The sequence below is a fragment of the Leishmania martiniquensis genome, chromosome 36 (assembly GCF_017916325.1).
Source record: "Leishmania martiniquensis isolate LSCM1 chromosome 36, whole genome shotgun sequence".
Classification (NCBI taxonomy): domain Eukaryota; phylum Euglenozoa; class Kinetoplastea; order Trypanosomatida; family Trypanosomatidae; genus Leishmania; species Leishmania martiniquensis.
The window spans coordinates 400,040-419,660 of NC_090171.1; the positions used below are offsets into that span (position 1 = coordinate 400,040).

Sequence of the window (19,621 nt, forward strand, 5' to 3'; positions counted from 1 at the left end):
CGCGCCACTGCCGTGATGCGCTCTGCTCCAGCCGTTGGCGCATCTCCGTCTCGGCGTGTCCTCGGCGAAGAGGGTGGTGATACATGCGTGCGCATGCACAGAGGTTGTTCGGTGCACAGTGTTGACGGCTGACTGCTCACCGTTTCGCCGACGGCGTTCTGCCGATTGTTTCTGTTCCCCCCGTGCCCCTCCCGCTTCGCGGCTCATTCGCGCCACCTGCTCGGTGGCTCTTCTGGTGGCCTTCGTTTCTGTGCGCCTTTTCCACTTACTGTAGTTTACATGCGCCGTCCGACACAAGGATGGGAAGAAACGGTGTGGAGAGGGGGCGAGGAAGAAGAGCAGAGAAGGTGCGCATGCGCGGGCGAATGCACCCACGAACACGCAGACTGGCGCATACACCCGCAAAGCTGCTCAACTCTTTGCTTCCTTGTGATTATATTAGTACAAGAGGACAAGATGTACAGAGTCGCCTGCGTGTGTGCCCCTCATACGTATACATATACATATTTATTTTATTTATAAATGGATTGCTTCCACCAGCAAATCTGATGTACATATGCATATGCGCATTAGAAGATAAGATCTGCGCTCCCCACACCCTCTGGCGTGCCGGCGGCAACGCAGGTGAACCTCTGTGTACGGTGTAGAATACAGCAATTCCAACGAGCGCAAATACACACGCACACACGCAAGTACGTATGCTCAAGGAGAATACCGACGACAGGGGGGCCATTCGTGTCAAGTTCCGATGGTGACTCGATCAAAGAATTTGCATTGATCGCCGCGCTAATCGGCACGCACGCTCGTGTGCAGCTTCTCCATCCTCCGTTCTCCCTGTGCGTGTGTGCGTGTGGCGGCGCGTTTGTGCTGTCTGTGAAGCAGCCTATGCGGCTTTTCGCTCACAGCACCGTATGCGTCGTACCCCCTCCCCCCCACACATACTTTATGCATGCGCGTCGCACTGCACCTCTCCCAAGGTGCCGCCACTCTATCCCCCATCCCTCATTGCAGCTCTTCCTCCCTCTTCCCTTTTGCACGTTTTCCTGGTCTTCTCGATTCTCGGTGCCTCTCCGTATCTTTGCGCTCTATGCCGCTCATCTCCCTATCCGCTACGTGACATCTTCGGTTGCTCTCTCGGCTTGCTTAGCTGCCTGCCTGACTGTGTGTGTGTGCGTCGTAATCCACACGCTTGCCGACGGCTCGCCTGGTGCCCCCCCCCGCCACTCATCTTGGCCGCTCTGCTGCAGAAAACAGACGCCCTTCGGGGATTGGGAGCGTTACGTGCGCGCGCGTACGTCCCACGAAGCAGCTGAGCGTGGCGCAGACAGCGGAGCACCGACTTTTTCCCGTTGATTAGTATTATTAGCATTTTCTAAAGAAGTCTCTCCTTTCATCCATTTCACATCTTTCTCACTCACTTCCTCTCTCCCTGTCCTCCGACTATCTCTTCCCTACACGCGCCACCAGCACCGGATGGACCCGTGACTTTCACGGACGCATTTTAGTTGGTGCTGTCTCTTGAGTTTTTTTTCGCGCCTCTATCATCTGTTATTGTGGGCCTGCTGCTACTCCACTCTCTGCCGCGGAGCCGCTGCACCTCCTCGCAGTCGCTCACCCTCCTTTCTCCTGTTGTCGGCTGAGCCTCTCGGCTTCTCTTCGTGCTCCCTTACGGTTAACCTTCAGTGCCAGGCAGAGTCTTCCGTGCTTGAGGGTGGTGCGCGGGGGTTTGTTTTAGTTATCTCTAGGCTTGACGAACTGTTGAAAAGCGTCTGCTGCACCAGACAGGAGAGGGGTTGGTGAGCGTCGAGTGTGCGACGCGCGTCTGCCGATCCCTCTCTCTTTTCCAACTTCATTGAGTACACTGCGACAGTATCGGCATTCGGCTTCCTCTCGGCTCTGCACCCCGATCTCGATTTCAGAGCCCCAAGTACACCGCCAAACAGTGTGCGCGCCAACTTCTGCGCTCGACGAAGAAAAAAAACAACGTGTCGGCGTACTCCTGTCTGGCACATTCACAGCGCCGGTCCTTGAGCATCTTATCCCTCTTTGGGCAATAGCTAGTCGCTGGGAGAAAAGTATGGAGTGCCTCGGCAGTGGAAAGGGAGTCTTCAGCAGACTCGCTGACAAGACTGCTAACGGGACGGCGTGGCTTCGTGTTTCTGTAGCACTGCTTATAGTCTCTTCGACCGTGTCGGCGATGTTGTACGTCGGTGTCCTTGGCCTGGATGATGCCTTCTTGGTGCAGAACAACCAGAACGTCTACTACACGAATAGCGCACTCACGGCGGCAAGTGGCTTGCATTCGGAGATGCCGAGAATCACGGAGAGGCGAACGTTGCTGTTTCCACAGCTACGCGCCTCTATTGGCTTCCACACCGTGTGCGTGGGCCGCAGCTGCTTCCCTCGCTCTCATCTCAGCGGCGTGTCGTCTCTCGTGGCGAACGCTGCTCAAGGAGTCTCAGAGCTTCATCTGCCTGAACGACTTGCTGCGGCTTACGAAGAGGCAACATACGAGTACATCTTCGGCTTCGACATTGGCACGCATTGCGGCACGTCTCGGGCCAAGACACAGTCTCTTAGCAACTTAGTGGTGGCCGCGTCGGCGTTGGCGCTTGTGCTACTGCTCGCCCTCTTCTCCGCGAGCATGTTTCTGTCCCTGCTGGTGGTCGACACCACCTTGCTTGTCCACAACACTAGAGTGGACCGCGAGCTTCATCTCGTAGCGATCAGTGTGCAGGCCCCGCCGGCACTTTATCTTATGAACAAGGTCAGCCGGCACCTGCAGTGGAAACGGCCCCTTCTTCTCAGCGCTTTTCTTCTAAGTTTACTACTCTTTGTCACGAGCGTCGTCGAGACGGGCGCCGTAGTGGCACTGAACCGAAGCCTGTCGAAATGTGGACAGCCTGTCTGCGTTGCGTTCGAGGAGAAAATGGACAACGTCTACAAAGTTGCCGAGTCCTTTGGCGTGAAGCTTTCAACCCCTCGCCACTACTCGTGCCGCAATGGCGACTCCCATAACTTAGTGATAGCCGCGCTTTGCCTCTCTGCTTTGTGCCTTATAATGAGTGGAGTGATGCTCCTCTGCTACCATCGGTCTTCTCTTCACGCGAAAATGACGGCGCTGCGCTCACAGCTGCGGGGGATGGTGGCGACAAAGAAAATTGCAGGAGCGGAGAGCAGCGTCACCGTGCCGTTGCAGGGAGTGTCGGCCTTGATAAGGACCTCGTCGACGACCTTTATAGCGGGTCCCGCTTCCGGGCAGAGCTCCGGCGCCAGCGAATCAACTTCGAAGCGCTTATGTCTCTCTCCGACGGTGGACGGACTCCGGCGCGCTTGCAGCGTCGGAAGCTGCATTGAGCTGTATCGGCAGCTCAAGCACACGATGGCGCTAGAGGAAGAGAGCCGGTGGCACATTAACACAGCGGAACGGATTGAATTTCAGGCATGTGTGGCACTGCGCGAGACTATGTGGTTCGGCGAGGCGATCTGCCGGCTCCACAAGCGCATGCTCGATTGCTTCGCCGGTCCGGCGCTAGCGCTGTGCATGCTGGAAACACGCAGAAGGCATCGGCTCCTTCATGATTACGAGGCCGGCGTTACTGCAGTCCTCGTCAGCCTAGGCGACGGCGCGGGGGGAACTTTGTTAGAGCCCGCTCCACGGCGAGGAGAGGGTGCGGGCGTGCGAGAGGAGAATGGGACGCTGTGGGAGCAACGCCTGCGACGGCTGCGCGAGGTGCAGGCGCAAATGCGCGACAGCTTTCACCGCACTGCCTCCTATGTAGATGCGGGGCCGATCCCTCGTCGAAGCGCCTTCTCCTCCGTGCAGCCAAAGCCAGCAGCGTGCGTGAAGCTGGACATCGATGGGTGGGTAGGAAGGCTGAAGGACCTGTACGCAACCCATGTGGACGAGCCGTTCTCGGTAAACTTGTTTGCTGAGGTACCTCTCGGAATGAGATCGCAGCGTCGGGAAGCAGTTAGGAGCATTACACTTGCTTGATCAAAGGTGTCCTTGCCCTTATTCGTTGTCGACAGCTTCGTTGGTGTCGATGGCATGCGGCTCCCACGCAGCATGAGATGATGGTCGATGTTCTCACAAACAGAGAGCAAAGCGGCAGTGCCCGAGAGCGACAGAAGACTTCTGTAACACCCACATATTCTATCCTCGAAAGCGTTTTTTTTCCTCCAGCTTCTTTGCGCACGAGCGGCGTCGGAGGGTCGCAGCCGCAGCAAACTTGGGTGTTCGAGCAGCAAGGCCTGTTACTACACCGTCCCTCACGGTGGCGCGAGTCTGCATAGCAATAGACTCCACGCCCACGCCGTTTCAACAACCACAGGAGTAGTCGTGCACGTATCGAAGCGCTTATGCCTCAGCTTCAGGAGAGCGCCATTCGCAATCCAACTAGCCTTTCTAGGGTCGCGAGGCCTTCCCCCATCGGCGCCCCAACGCGAGTATCTGGCCAGACATTGCCGTGCCGGCTGCCAGCAGTGACGTTTACAATGCTTGGCCACTTGCAATAAGCTTACCGAGCCGAATAACCTCTGACGCGTCGCATCATGGTGCGCACAAGGGTCACCTCTTACACTTCCACCCATCAGCCCACCCACCCCCCTCCTCGCCCCGCACCCTCTCTGTTCGACTCGCAAAGGAATGGCTGCTGCCAAACGTCATCCGTGGCTTCTGCTTCTCTTTGTCAAGCAAATTAATATATAAATATATATATATATATCTTTCTATTTATCATTTTGGTTTCTCCTCGTGTGCGACTGCCGCACACAAACGTCGTCTCATTCGGGTATCTGTGTGTGTGGGGGGGGGGGGGGAAGGGGAGGGAAGTGTTATGGCGTTGCCTTTGACTTTTTTATACCTTCTGTATAGGTCTCCTTTGTTTGTGCCCTTCTTGATATGCCAAGTGCTTTTTTTTTCGCGACGTACTCAGCGTCGAGGTCGTCGGTGCTCTTACACATTCCGCTCGATCTTTACTCTGCGCTCTCACGTCTTCGTTTTCCTCCACCCCCTTCTCCCTCTCCCCGCGCTCGGCCACGGTGCGTTTCAGTGACAGCCGAAAAGCTTTCAGCTCGGCTGTTGTCGGTGAACTTCCGAGCCACATGCGCACATCTTGCCTCCCCCCGCCGCCACTTCCCGCTTCCACTTACCATCTGTTGTACCGTAGATTTCCTTCTTGCCCTGCTTCCACCTGAAGGGCAGGTGAACTCTTCGTGCTTCTCGGTTTCTCCCTTGTAATTACTGCAAACAGCTGCCACATCTCCGCTGGCGACTTCGTCGCCCACGCTGCACATCCGTCTCTTCGGTTATCCGTGCATCTTTTTTTTTTTGATGCATGTGGTGCTCACTGAACTGCGTCGTCGTCCTCCCTCCTCCTTCTTGCTTGCTTGTTTGTGCTGTACATCTTCTACCCCCCGCCCCCTCTCTGTTCTTCGTTGGTGTGTACTTACATTGGCTGCCGTAGTGTTTTTCACTGCCGCTGCTCTTCTCTGCACAGATGTCACCCCTCTCTTCTCCCAACCTTGTCCGATTCGTCGTCACCCTTTGTGCCCTCCGCCTTCGCGGAGCTGCTTTTTTTGCTCCCGTGTGTCCATCTTTGGCGGACGGGTCGGCTCAGCTGCTTTCACGTCACGTTCATTCTCAGCATGCCCTTTACCGTCGCACCTCCCTCCATCGCTCATAAGCCCAGTCTCTGCGGTACGCCTTTGTTACAGGGCCATCACAGCAATGTCTTTCTTCTGCTTCGTTTTCGTTGTCGGCTTCGGAACCCAACGCAGAGCCCTCTTCGGAGGCCGCACATGCCCAACGATGAGCCCGCATCTTACCGCCCTTGCGGCGCTGGCTACGAATGCGTGCCACCTACGCGACCACTGCGCGCTCATCTGGTGAGACACTGCCTCACCAGAGCACCGTGGCCTCCGCCCTCGCCTCTCCGCAGTGGACCTCCCTGGGCTTCAAGACAATGTGCGCCGGTGCCAGCCAGGTACAGGGACGGGAGCAGTGCTGGCGCACTGGGTCCCCAGGTCGGGCTTGACAGATCACGGCGCGGGGGGCGTCCACCGTGAGCTTGCGCCATAATCCCTGGGCCGCGGCACTCGTCGATGATCTTCACGCCTGCGCTCGCTCCGACCAGAGTGCATCCGATATAGCGGGCTTTGCGTGCCGGCGCCCACAGGGATCACTCCTGAGCCCCCGCTTCTCGTCACGGCTGTGGTGAGCTGGCCGACGGTGGTGCTCAGCAACCCTGGCAAACGGCACCACGTCCTCTCTGCCGACTGCCTCATCCTCCCCACATCCCCCACAGACAAGGACGCCATACGAGGCACATTACCAGTCGCCCTCTGGAGGGCAGCAGCACCAAAGACGGAAGCCGTTTGCGGGTATGAAGGCCCTCACAGCAACGAATTTTCCTCTTTGGCTGTCAGCACTGCGGCCCACTGACACTCTCCGCTGCTTCCATCTGCATGGAAGAGCATCGCTGCCCAGGCCCTCGCGGCGTACACTTCCTATCTGTGCGCTCTATCGGCCGACACGCTGGAGCGGTCCTTGCGATACGCACAGCGGGACGTGCTGTGCGCGGGAGGACATGCCTGCTTGCATGAGTGGCCGGCCTTGGAGAGGGCGAGCGCACAATGCAGGAAGTCGTTTGCGCGCTTTCGCGCCAAGGCAGTCGGATTCATTGTGAGCGCCCCCCCTCCCATCCGAGCAAGCAACAGAGACCTGCTTGAATGAACTGACGCCCCTGCTCCTCCACTCCACATTTTCGCCTGCGTCCATCCGCAACCACGAGAGGGGGCTACTATGTGTATCTTGGCAGGGGGCGTGCACACGCCAGCATCACGGTGTGGTGGCGTCGCCCCGGCGTCTCCCGCATGCGGGTACGCGGGCGCTTTCCACCTCCGGGACTCCGCCGGCAGACACCCCCCTCATGCGCAGCGGTGGCGTCTGCTTCCACGCGCCACTCCCTGATGCGCTGTGGGCCGTCTCTCCAGGCAGGGAGGGAAAACCGAGCGGCTCAGGGGCAGCTTCTCCCTCGTGACGCGCAGCTCCGGGGTTCGCGGAGGGGGAGATGGCGCTGGATTCGGCAACTGTCGACTCAGGCGCGGCCGCGATGCTTTATGGCAGGCACCCACGTCCAGACACAGCAACAAGACCCCGCAGCCCTCTTCTCCCGCAGCCGCAGCGTGTCGCCGTGTGACCGTGTGCATTGTCGACGCGATTACGCGCCTCTCAGCGGCGCTGCACCAGCTTCAGCTGTCGGCCTTCTACCGCTGCCCTTTTCCCCCTTCAGCACCTCCTCAGGGACGCGTGGGATGCCCTCTCTGCCCGCAGACGCTTGGCTATCGACAAGCCCCCCCCCTTCCACTTGGCACACCCCTGCCGGTGAGAGGCGTCCGGATTGCGGAGGCGGCGGAGTGCTGCTCTCATCAGAGATCCGTCGCAGCCTTCCGCCAGCCACCGCCCATGTCGGCGAGTCAGCTAGACACCTCCCCCGGGTAGCTTTGCCTGCAAGCGGAGAGAAGAGCGGCGGCCCTTTTCCCCATGGCTCACGGCTTCCGTCTGCGACCGGTCCCACGCTGCGAATCTAGGAGCGCCCTGTGCGTGTGTGTCTGTGTGTGTGCGCGCACCAGCGCTGTACAGTACAAGCCACGTGGCGTGGCACATTCTCGCGAAAGCATCCGGAGTCCAGAAGAGCAGCAGTGACAGATTGAGCACAAAGACGCGCATTTCAGGCAAACCTCACGTGCACGTGTGCGATGGTTGCGGCGTGCCCTGCATCGGGCCAAGAGGGGGGCTGATGCGACACAATGCCGAAAGCACGGTGACTTCGCCCTGGGCAACACCGTCGGGGTTCCCCAGACCCCGACGTGGCGATTCTCCACACGGCACCCTCCAGGGCCGAGGCGTGCGGCGACGGGAAAAGGGACATGCCATACAGCCGGGTGCCGGGTCGCAGAAGGGGGTCTGGCCCCAGGTTGGCCGGCAGTCTACCCGAGCACCTTCCGCGCATGCACCTGTGCCGCCTTCTCGCATCGCGCGCAGCAGACGTCGCCGTCTCTGCGCGAACGGCGCTCGGGTACCGGGCGCGGACTCGCAGGGATGAAAGGACGTTGTCGACCTTGATGACGAGTAGCACTCTCCTGCTTACGATGCTTGCGCAGGTCGAATAAAAAAAAGGGAGCTGGCGGCTCGGCTAGGTCGATTCCCAATGAGAATTGCGTGGCCACGGCGATAAAGTGTGTGCCACAGTGGGCCCTCAGAGGCAGGATACTTTGCAAGGTGATGCGGATGGCATGGGCTACACTGATCTTGTGGAGTCGGCGCGTTGCGTGCGGAAGAGGTTTTTTTGTAAGAGGTGTGACGCACACTGCCTCGGGCGATAAGCGGGACCTAAACATTGTTTCAGCGAATGCAGGAGTATTATTACTGTTATTATTGGCGACTTCGTCTCACCGTCTACGATGCGCCTCTCCAGGCCCCCTTCCGCCCTTCGGCCACCCCTTAGAGTAGCGAGAAAAGGGAGCGAAACACGACCGCATCGTAGACGCGGTCGTGCGCTTGGAGGGGCTCTGTAGCTGCATGCGCGTGGGTAGCGACGGGCGCGAGAGGGTGGGCGGTTTAGGGTTATGGTGGAAGGGGGCAGTAGGACAACATGCAGAGAGGTGCATGAATAAGCGCCGTTGTAGCTGTTGTGTGTGTCTGCGAGCCGTGTTGCCCGGCCTCTTATGGGTGGATGAGTCCCCCTGTACACCCTGCCTTCCAGATAGCAAGGGTACCCATAGGAAGGGGGGTGTCAAGCCAGATATACACGGTCCTGATGCCGACTATGTTCCTCACCAGCCACCATTTCGCATCATACGCGGCGATGTACTGTAACGGAACGAAAAAAAATGAGAGAAGGTGCGGTCCCGTTCGCTGTAATGGTACCGCACGAATGCTTTCTATGGCCGAATCGTCGCGCTCGCTTAGAATGCGGGAGCTGTGCAACCCTGATGAAACGAAGAAGCATGTAGATGCGGAGGCGTAGCATTCCACTCGGCGTGCGCCGTTTCGTCTGCGAAACCTCGCAGGAAGGGCCGCCCTGCGCCTCTTAGAGCGTGGCGGAGTCGCTCGAGAAGGGGTATGTTCTTGACTTTGCGGTGCCGTTGTCCTCTTACGATTTCGCCTCTGTGCCTCTTTTCCTTCCTCCCGCTGCCGCTCGTGTGGTCTTCGTGTCTTTTTCTTCTCCTTATCGACTGCGCCGAATCGAACGTGCTTACCGGCGCACCTTCACAACGGTCATGGGTGGTGGTCGCCGGAATGTTTTAGCAGTTCTCACGAAGACACGCATTCCTCTCTCCCTCTCTCTCGGCTTTTTCACGCTCTCACCCTCACACACTTATTTTCGTGGCAATCGTGTGTGTTCTCTTCCGCGGTAAAGTCACTGCGGAGACAAACACGCAGACACACACGTACACAGTAAGAGACACATACACACTTGCCCTTTACCCAGCCCACCCCTCTCTACTTCTTCCACTGTCTCGTCGACATCTTTGTGTTTTTCTCTCATTCTGTTTCTTTCTGTTTACCTTTCGATTTTTTTTTGAATTCTTCACTACACGGCTTCTCGTGAAAAGTGCTTCGCTAGGTAACGGTTAGCGTTCGGCCCTGTTGCTCTCGCTTCGTGCATGTGCGTGTGTCTGTGTGCTCTGACACCGCGAGCACACAGTGACCTACTCCTTTCGTACCCTTCATCAGAGCGAAGATGTCTTCCAAGAGCGTCGACGTGTTCAATGTATCGCAGAATCGCCTTCGCGCCGCCACGTTCCAGGATGAGGAAGAGCGGCAAAACGCTGAATACGCGGAGCGGCACAATTTGCAGGCGCTTTTCAGCGAGTTTGCCGCACATCTGCGTGAGAAAGACCCCAAAACTGAGCATGAGGCGGAGCGTGTTCTTCTCGATCTCCTCTCGCATCGCAAGGCAGAGCGGGATCGCGCCGCTCTCCGGCTGCACTTTTCGAGCTCGTTTGAGGTCAATCTCGACAACGGTCGCAGGGTGTTGAAACTGACATCGGGGTCGGAGACAAGCACGTTGCACATTCTGCAGAAGACGCGCTCTCTCGCCGTTGACGACACCTTCACGGTGTCCCTGGAAGAAGCCGAAGAGCTTACGGAAATGTTCTATGAGCTTGGCCGCTTCGTCGTGGAGTTCGCCAAGGGTGAGATGAACGGGTTTATTAGCATTGACGACCGTGATGTGTACCTGCTTGCCGGCGGTAAGGACTGCTCTGACGTTGGGGACGAGCTCTTCAACATGGCTTTCCTCATGAAAGCGTCGAACAGAAAGTGAGGAGCCGCGTAGAGGTGATGTTGGCAGAAGTCGAGACAGAAAGGGATGCAGTGGAGGAGGGGTTCTGTGATGGGAAGAGGAAGACGCCCCACGTCGTGAGGAGATTTTTTTTCTTCACTTTGTTTGCTACAGCGCTGTCTTCCGGGCACTGGAGCGAATACCCCTGCCTACCAATGTACACCTACCGGGGTGAACCCCATTCCTGCTCCCTGTTGCCTCTGTGATGAAGGGACGCTCGCTTGCCTCCTCTTGCATCGCGTTCTCTGAAGCTCTCTTCTGGCCACATACAGACACCACGGAATCTTTGATGTCCATCGACGTATCTCTCGCAGCGGACAAACAAAAACTGACTGTTGTGTGTTTCGTTTTGCTTTTTTTTCACCGTATTTACCTGTGGAGGCTCTGTGAGAGTGTGCTTGTACCACTCACGTGGACGTCCGCGTCGGACATACCCACTCATCGTGCCTCTTCACGTGACCTGGACACCATCGTGTTCGCATCAGCGCCACCTCTCACTTACTGCCTTTCTCCTGGTGATTACTTCTTGTGTCGGGAGCGCCATCTTTTATCGACCTTCGTCCCGACGCAGCAGACAGCCATCCTCAGGAAGCCCTGATACTCGTTTGGCTACGGCCATCACCAAGCACATGAGTACGGGTCAGCCAGCCCGTGGCTGCCTCCATGGACCCTCGCACCATGGGCGATGATATTTAGAGCGTCCTAAGACGTGCTGTCGGCCCTGCGTTAATGCACACCACCATTGCCGTCCTGTCTTGAGTGCCTTCCTCTTCAACTTCTGCCCCATTTCCCACTCCTTCTCCTCACCACCCCTTATTGAACGCCTCCTGTCGTTCCTCATCTGTACTTATTCTCAACCTCCCATCCGCTCGGGCTCCCCCTATGACTGTACCGGCAGCTCCACCAAGAACAATGTCGACTTACGTTCCCAAGCCGTCCCGCGACAACGTGTACCGCTTCTTCTTCACGGAGGGCGTGATCGCGTGCAAGAAGGACCCCATGGGCACCTGGACGGGTACCCTCGGCGGTAGCAGCTTCACGGTTCCATGCATTCAGGTGATGCAGCTGATGCGCTCTCTGAAGAGCCGCAACTTGATCAAGGAGCAGTACGCGTGGCGCCACTACTACTGGATCCTCAACGACGAAGGTATCGCCTACATGCGCAACTACCTGCACCTCGCTCCGTCTGCGATGCCAAACACGCAGAAGCCGAGCAGCGTGAACTTCGAGAAGGTGACGGAGGGTCGCGGCCGCGGTCGTGGCCGTGGTGGTCGTGGGCGTGGCGAGGGCCGCGGCCGTGGGCGTGGTGAGGGCCGTGGTCGTGGTCGCGGCCGTGGCTTTGGTGGCGAGCGCACGAACTACCGTGCTGCGGCTTCCGCTTCTCCGGAGGGGGAGGCCGCCAACACCCCGGCTGCGGAGTAGACAGGTCCGACTCCTGTGAGTGCGTGTGTTGACTGTCGCGCTCTGTGAAGCAGCGGAGCGGCCTCTCTCTCTTCGCCGCGCTGTGAGTCATGTCATTGGCGATGCCGTACATTTTTCTATAATTTTCAATTTTGGTTCACTGTTTTTCTTTTTTTTAATGACTGGCTGGATAGCGACGAAGTATGCACCAAGCGTATTGTGCAGTTTGTGAGGTCGGGGGAGAGATGACCTCGCTCATCGCACTGCAGACTGCGAGTTGCGCTGCCGTGCCTCTTCTCCTCCCCCTCCCTACGGTTCCGGTGGCGCTCTGTCTCGCCGCGGCGCTTCCCGACGGTCGTACTGCGTGGCGGGGTGGACGACTCTTGGAGTCCGTGGCGTTTTTGCACGCCGCGGAGTGGATGCTCCTCTGCTTTTGAGAGGGTGCTGAGGCCGCGTTCTCTGCGCTTCCATGACGAGCTGGGTGCGCTCTCGAAGACTGCATGCCGAGGCAGCTCAACGCCTACCTGCTTCTGCCGCTCGCGCCAAGGTTGTAACCCGAACGAACTCTCCTCGTCTCCCTCTCTGCCTCTCTGCTCCAACATTTTTCTTCCATTTATCGCACGAACACCACAACCCGCGACGGTGGCGATTGCGCGTCTGGTGTGCCCGACATGCACTCGCCTCAACTTGCACGTTCGCTTCTCTGCTCTCCTGGTGGGCACTTTGGCAGTTCACTGGAAAATGTCGACTTACGTTCCCAAGCCGTCCCGCGACAACGTGTACCGCTTCTTCTTCACGGAGGGCGTGATCGCGTGCAAGAAGGACCCCATGGGCACCTGGACGGGTACCCTCGGCGGTAGCAGCTTCACGGTTCCATGCATTCAGGTGATGCAGCTGATGCGCTCTCTGAAGAGCCGCAACTTGATCAAGGAGCAGTACGCGTGGCGCCACTACTACTGGATCCTCAACGACGAAGGTATCGCCTACATGCGCAACTACCTGCACCTCGCTCCGTCTGCGATGCCAAACACGCAGAAGCCGAGCAGCGTGAACTTCGAGAAGGTGACGGAGGGTCGCGGCCGCGGTCGTGGCCGTGGTGGTCGTGGGCGTGGCGAGGGCCGCGGCCGTGGGCGTGGTGAGGGCCGTGGTCGTGGTCGCGGCCGTGGCTTTGGTGGCGAGCGCACGAACTACCGTGCTGCGGCTTCCGCTTCTCCGGAGGGGGAGGCCGCCAACACCCCGGCTGCGGAGTAGACAGGTCCGACTCCTGTGAGTGCGTGTGTTGACTGTCGCGCTCTGTGAAGCAGCGGAGCGGCCTCTCTCTCTTCGCCGCGCTGTGAGTCATGTCATTGGCGATGCCGTACATTTTTTCTATAATTTTCAATTTTGGTTCACTGTTTTTTCTTTTTTTTTAATGACTGGCTGGATAGCGACGAAGTATGCACCAAGCGTATTGTGCAGTTTGTGAGGTCGGGGGAGAGATGACCTCGCTCATCGCACTGCAGACTGCGAGTTGCGCTGCCGTGCCTCTTCTCCTCCCCCTCCCTACGGTTCCGGTGGCGCTCTGTCTCGCCGCGGCGCTTCCCGACGGTCGTACTGCGTGGCGGGGTGGACGACTCTTGGAGTCCGTGGCGTTTTTGCACGCCGCGGAGTGGATGCTCCTCTGCTTTTGAGAGGGTGCTGAGGCCGCGTTCTCTGCGCTTCCATGACGAGCTGGGTGCGCTCTCGAAGACTGCATGCCGAGGCAGCTCAACGCCTACCTGCTTCTGCCGCTCGCGCCAAGGTTGTAACCCGAACGAACTCTCCTCGTCTCCCTCTCTGCCTCTCTGCTCCAACATTTTTCTTCCATTTATCGCACGAACACCACAACCCGCGACGGTGGCGATTGCGCGTCTGGTGTGCCCGACATGCACTCGCCTCAACTTGCACGTTCGCTTCTCTGCTCTCCTGGTGGGCACTTTGGCAGTTCACTGGAAAATGTCGACTTACGTTCCCAAGCCGTCCCGCGACAACGTGTACCGCTTCTTCTTCACGGAGGGCGTGATCGCGTGCAAGAAGGACCCCATGGGCACCTGGACGGGTACCCTCGGCGGTAGCAGCTTCACGGTTCCATGCATTCAGGTGATGCAGCTGATGCGCTCTCTGAAGAGCCGCAACTTGATCAAGGAGCAGTACGCGTGGCGCCACTACTACTGGATCCTCAACGACGAAGGTATCGCCTACATGCGCAACTACCTGCACCTCGCTCCGTCTGCGATGCCAAACACGCAGAAGCCGAGCAGCGTGAACTTCGAGAAGGTGACGGAGGGTCGCGGCCGCGGTCGTGGCCGTGGTGGTCGTGGGCGTGGCGAGGGCCGCGGCCGTGGGCGTGGTGAGGGCCGTGGTCGTGGTCGCGGCCGTGGCTTTGGTGGCGAGCGCACGAACTACCGTGCTGCGGCTTCCGCTTCTCCGGAGGGGGAGGCCGCCAACACCCCGGCTGCGGAGTGAGTGACAAGTGCGCGATCGCGCTAACAACGTGTGTGCGAGAGGACCGTCTTCCAGTAACAATGCAGAGCGTGCCACGTGTGCCGGTATCGCTTTTTCTTTCCATATGAATATATGGTGTTTTCCAACTCTTTTTTTGTCCTGCGTTGCGCGTGTGTGCTGTCATGCTGCATTTCTATATGCACGTGCACGAAAACTAAATTTGCGCAGATCAAGCGGACGCTTCCGCAAGTACGTCAGCTGTATATGCGGCAGGCGAGTAGGAGGCGAGACTCCTGCCTCGTTTACGGCCCTTTGCGGCTGCGTGTGCTGTGATGGATGGGGAAGGGATTTTGCGTTCTTCTCCGTTGTAAGATAAGTTAGCTCCGGGGAATATAACGAGGAGGGCGCGAAGCGTGCCGTGGCGAGTGCACTGCGCCAGGCGCGTCTTTGTCGAGGTCACGTGGCCGGCTCAACCTGTCCTTCCCTCCTCCCCTTCCCCTTCCTCGAATGCAGGCCGCTCCTTCTCATCGTATCTCTCTTCCTTTCATTCTTCTCGTTCTCCTCTTGCTTCGGCGGTGTGACCGGTAAATGGTGTCCCCATCGTCGCAAAATTCTTATGTTGCGTTTAAATGCATCTCTGTCACATTGCTACTGCATAATGTCACGCGTATGCGTCGTGAATGGGTGCCTTGGGTCCGTGATGAGGGTCCATTAACACTTCCCCTTTCTGCATCGCCCAGTTCCCCCCTTCTGCCTCGCCCCATCCCGCTTCCTCTGCACCTCTCTACGGCGCAGCGCGGCATTTTGGGCGATTTCGTTTTGTGTATTTCTTCGCTTGTGGGCGTCTCGGCAGGAATTGCTCGCGAGATACCGACACTAAACGGGGCTGTCCTGCGCACACCGGGTGAGAGGACAGCTAGCGAACATCTCGAAGACACCCTCTAATACCTGACCCCGACGCGAGAGCAGTTGGGGAAGGGTGCTGCGGAGGCAATGCGCACACACGTGCGGTGGTCAGAGACGGCGGATGCAGTGAAGGGTATCCGGCCCCCCATCAACAGTCTCTGCTACAGCCCGTCAGGCGATTATGTGGTGGCGTCGTGCGGCGTGCGTGTCCTTGTGTACGCTGCATCTACTGGTACCCTCCTCCACTCACTGAAGGGCCACCAGAACACAATCTACTGCGTCGACTACGCGTACGATGGAAAGACCTTCGCCAGCGGTGGCGCTGATCGGACGGTTATTGTGTGGTCTAGCAAGGGTGAGGGCATCGTGAAGTACCAGCATAAGGAGTCTATCCAGGCCCTCGCGCACAACCCCGTCTCCTCGCATCTGGCGTCCGTGTCGAGCATCGACTGGGGCCTGTGGTCGTCGGAGCAGCCGAAGGTATCCAAGTACTCACTTCCGTCTAAAGGGTTGTGCGCGGCGTGGACGCCGAATGGCAAAATACTGGCAATCGGGCTGCTGAACGGCACGATCGTGTTGCTCGAGAACGGACTCAATGAGACGACCAGAATACGCCGACCGGCGCCGGTCTGGACTCTTGCGTTTACGCCGCTGCGAGAGAATGGCGTTGACGTGCTTGCGGTAGGCTCATGGGACCAGCGGCTGTCCTTTTACGACCTTTCCGGCACCCCTGTTGGCCGAGAGCGGGAACTGGACTTTGATCCGTGCAGCTTGTCGTACTTCCAGGAGGGTGAATACATCCTCCTCAGCGGCAGCAACCATAAGGTGTCTTTCTTCACAAACGACGGCAACCGCCTTATTGACGTGGCCGGTGCCGATGACTGGATCTGGTCTGTGCGGCAGCGGCCACGAAACCAGCAGCTGTGCTACGGCACCAACGACGGCACGATAAGCTGCATCGACGTTGCCATCACCGCCATCCACGCAATCTACAATGACCAGTACGTTTTTCGCAAGGATATGACGAACTTGATTGTGCACCAACTCTCGCTTGACCGTAAAATGATGATCCCATGCAACGAGTATGTCCACAAGCTCGCCATGTTCCGCGATCGACTGGCAGTTCAGCTGCAGGAGCGCATCATCGTCTTTGAGTTCTTCTACGACGACGAGCGCAACATGCGCTATCAGGACATCGCGCAGATTCGCCGTCGCCTTGAGTGTTCGCTGCTTTGTTTGACCACAAAAGCCGTTATTGTGTGCCATGATAAGCGTATTACGATGTACGACTTTCAGGGCAACAAGCGGCGTGAGTGGTCCATGGAGAGCACGGTGCGGTTTGTGAAGGTCGCAGGTGGGATGGAAGGGCGAGAGATTCTGTTGATTGGGCTGAATGGTGGCCAGGTAATGAAAGTCTTTGTGGACAACCCTTTTCCCACCCTGCTGCACAAAAGCCCTGCACCAGTCACAAGCGCCGACTTGAGCACCTCACGCAGTTGCCTCGCAGTCGTCGACAGCACGAGCACCCTCCAAGTCATACGGCTCGGCGAGAAAAATGAACTGCTGTTTTCCGAGAGCAACGTCACGGCGGTGGCGTTCAACAGGGATTTGGACGACACTATCGCCTTCACAACGGGCAACAATACTTTGCACATCAAGACGGGGTCGCTGCCGGCGTACCAGCAAGCGGTCCGCGGCCTCGTTGTGGGCTTCAAGGCAAACCACGTCTTCAACCTTCATTATGCCCACATGATGGTACTCGACGTGCCGCACGCGCACGCACTGTATAAGTACGTGGAGATGCGAGACCTCGACCAAGCGTACAACGTTGCGTGCCTGGGTGTGGCTGATAGCGACTGGAAGATGCTGGGGCTGCATGCGATGAGCCAGCTGCGGCTCGATATCGCGCGCAAAGCCTTTACCCATATTCAGGACGTGAGGCTTGTTGAGTTGCTGAAGCTGCTAGAGCTGCGGCGCCGCCAATCGAAGGCCGAGGATGGCGTGCTGCCTTCGCCCCCCCGCGGCAGCATCACCGCCGCCGCCGTGGCGGCAGCGACGGAGAAGGGATCCGTTAGCCCCAGCGGCGATTCCCTGGCGGTGGGCGCGGCGGCAAAGGACGGCATGCTGTATGGCAGCATCCTCGCCTTCCAGGGCAAGTACCACGAAGCAGCACGGCAGTTCCTGAAAGCGGGCAGTGAGCTGAAGGCGGTGGAGATGTACTGCGACCTTAAAATGTGGGACCATGCCAAGAAGATTTGCACCGACGAAAAGATGCTGAAGGACCTGATTCGGCAGCAGGCACGCTGGGCCGAAGACTCCCAGAACTTTGTTGAGGCTGCCTCCCTCTATGAGAGCTGCGGCGACTACGCCAAAGCGATTGGCATGATGGGACAAGCAGGCCAGGTGGACAAGTTGATGAAGATGTGCCGCAGCCTGCCCAAATCCGAAGTCACCCTCATCACGGAATGCGCCCACTTCTTTCGCAAGCATAACGTCATCCCCTTCGCGATCGAGGCGTATGAGAAAGTGCAGGATCACCGATCGCTTATTCAGATTCACGTCTCCCGCGGCGACTGGCGCAAGGCCTTTACCATTCTGGAGAAGGCACCGGCCCTAGCACGCGAGGTGTACGTGCCATGGGCGAGCTGGCTGGCCGATAGCGACAAGTTCGATGAGGCTCTAGAGGCGTTCCGCGCGGCGAATTGGCCGAAGGAGGCGACGCGCTTGATGGAAACGCTTGCGACAAACAGCGTCACGTGCCGCAAGTTCCGCGATGCTGCCTTCTACTACGTTCACCTTGCCGAGGAGTATGGGCGCTTTGAGGACGGCGAGAAGCCATCGGACGCGGAGAAGGCGGCACGAATCCGGCGAAGCAACGAGTGCATGCGCCGAGGAGACATCTACTACGCCTTCTCGAGTGTGTATGCCCACACGACGCAGCCGCTACCTTACCATGAGCTTAGCCTTTTCCACACCGCCAAGTACCTTTTTGGCATGTGTGCCGAGTCCGCGGTCCCCATGAACGTCGGCAAGGGTGCTATTCTCTACACTCTTTCTCGCATCGCAAGCCGTCTGGAGATGGTGCGCACGGCGCGCGCTGTCTTCGAGAAGCTGCAGGGCGTCATCCTCCCAGTGTCGATGATGGAGCAGGTAGACGTGGAAACGCTCATCGTGCGCAGTAAGCCAGTGAAGGACCGCGAGGAGCTGCTGGACCGGTGCTTTCGGTGCAATCAGCTCATTCCGCAGCTGCCCATGGCGGGAGATCGCTGTCCGAACTGCTTCCACCAGTGCGTCCGCTCCTTCGTCAACTTTGAATGCCTGCCGCTGGTCGAGTTTATCCTCGCAGACGACGTAACAGACGAGGAGGCGGAGCGCATCATCGTCTCCGGCGTCGGCCGGCGCAAGTCAGCGGACGATGAGCATCACAACAAGCAGAGCGACGCGGCCGATGTACAGACGTCGTCGAAGGCGAGGGAATGGCAGTCGGAGAATGGTGCGAACGTCATCAGCTTTGAGGACGGCAACATCGACTATGAAATTGATCAGCAGCTTGTGGCTATGGGCCGCTCTCAGGCAGCAGCCAACAAGGGCAACGACCCCTTCTTCACGCAGCTGCAGTACGTGCTGCGACCCGGGCGCACCACCACGACGTACCAGCCATTCGTAGCGTCAGCGGACATCCTGAAGGGCTTCCGTCGCGAGGAGGTGTTCATTGTGCGTCCTAGGTACGGAACGCTGCCAGTTCCGAACCACTATTACCGCCTCATGCGCTCCGATGTGAGCGTGTGCCTGTGCAACGGCTGCCAGCACTTCTTCATCGCAGAAGATTACGAAGCAGCATGTATGAAGGGAGGCGGCTGCCCTCTCTGTCGGTATCGTCCCGGGAAGCAAGTGGGCCGCTCCATGAAGCAAATCTTGTTCGATATGGAGGCGGCAGCCGCTCCAAGTTCAGCGGTCAAAAGCTGAGCTGAACATTGAAGGCCGAGAGGGAAAATGTTTTGGCGTAGGCGACACATGTGCCTGCTTTTGGAGAAGGGTGCCACAGCTGTTGTGTTGTACGACTCTGTCCCCTCCTCCCCCCACCGTGTAGTGTGTAGAAGGGTGCGTGTCTCGAGGTCGTGCGACTCGGCGTCCCTTGTTCCTGTCGTCTCCCTCCCCTACCACCTCCCCCCTCACCATCACACCAGCCTTTCTTCCTTCTGCGGAGAGGTGAGTGGTGGTGTGCTGGGAGGGCTCTGTGGGACACAACGATCTCCGATGTATGCTTCGACCTCTTTTCTATAGACTGGACCGTCCGCTCTCGCGCTTCTCCTCGTCCTTGCCTTATTTGCCACACACACGCGCCTTTCCCTTCGTCTCCCCCTCGCTTTGTGATTGCGTGTGTAGGTGTGGCCGAGTACGTTTGAGATGTGTAGAATCTCGCGCCAGAGCGAGCGCTAAAAAAAAAGAGCAGCTGAACTCACTCAGGAGGAGGGGGGGCAACTTGGGTCATCAGCGCC

General features: G+C 58.3%; 6 protein-coding genes across 6 annotated transcripts; all 6 read left to right on the top strand.

The window, feature by feature from the left end:
• Positions 1-2,077: 2,077 nt before the first annotated feature.
• On the top strand, positions 2,078-3,997 carry LSCM1_00098 (uncharacterized protein; the record flags this gene model as incomplete). The annotated part of the gene is made up of 1 exon (XM_067317757.1): positions 2,078-3,997. One exon carries the CDS (start codon positions 2,078-2,080, stop codon positions 3,995-3,997), a length of 1,920 nt encoding a protein of 639 aa, XP_067173862.1.
• Positions 3,998-9,749: 5,752 nt separating this feature from the next.
• On the top strand, positions 9,750-10,334 carry LSCM1_00099 (uncharacterized protein; the record flags this gene model as incomplete). Its single annotated transcript, XM_067317758.1, has 1 exon — positions 9,750-10,334. The coding sequence occupies one exon, from the start codon at positions 9,750-9,752 to the stop codon at positions 10,332-10,334; it is 585 nt and encodes a 194-aa protein (XP_067173863.1).
• Positions 10,335-11,234: 900 nt separating this feature from the next.
• LSCM1_00100 (uncharacterized protein) lies at positions 11,235-11,774 on the top strand (the record flags this gene model as incomplete). Its single annotated transcript, XM_067317759.1, has 1 exon — positions 11,235-11,774. The coding sequence occupies one exon, from the start codon at positions 11,235-11,237 to the stop codon at positions 11,772-11,774; it is 540 nt and encodes a 179-aa protein (XP_067173864.1).
• Positions 11,775-12,494: 720 nt separating this feature from the next.
• Positions 12,495-13,004, top strand: LSCM1_00101 (uncharacterized protein; the record flags this gene model as incomplete). Its single annotated transcript, XM_067317760.1, has 1 exon — positions 12,495-13,004. The coding sequence occupies one exon, from the start codon at positions 12,495-12,497 to the stop codon at positions 13,002-13,004; it is 510 nt and encodes a 169-aa protein (XP_067173865.1).
• Positions 13,005-13,727: 723 nt separating this feature from the next.
• On the top strand, positions 13,728-14,237 carry LSCM1_00102 (uncharacterized protein; the record flags this gene model as incomplete). The annotated part of the gene is made up of 1 exon (XM_067317761.1): positions 13,728-14,237. The coding sequence occupies one exon, from the start codon at positions 13,728-13,730 to the stop codon at positions 14,235-14,237; it is 510 nt and encodes a 169-aa protein (XP_067173866.1).
• Positions 14,238-15,209: 972 nt separating this feature from the next.
• LSCM1_00103 (uncharacterized protein) lies at positions 15,210-19,088 on the top strand (the record flags this gene model as incomplete). Its single annotated transcript, XM_067317762.1, has 1 exon — positions 15,210-19,088. The coding sequence occupies one exon, from the start codon at positions 15,210-15,212 to the stop codon at positions 19,086-19,088; it is 3,879 nt and encodes a 1,292-aa protein (XP_067173867.1).
• Between the last annotated feature and the right edge of the window lie 533 nt (positions 19,089-19,621).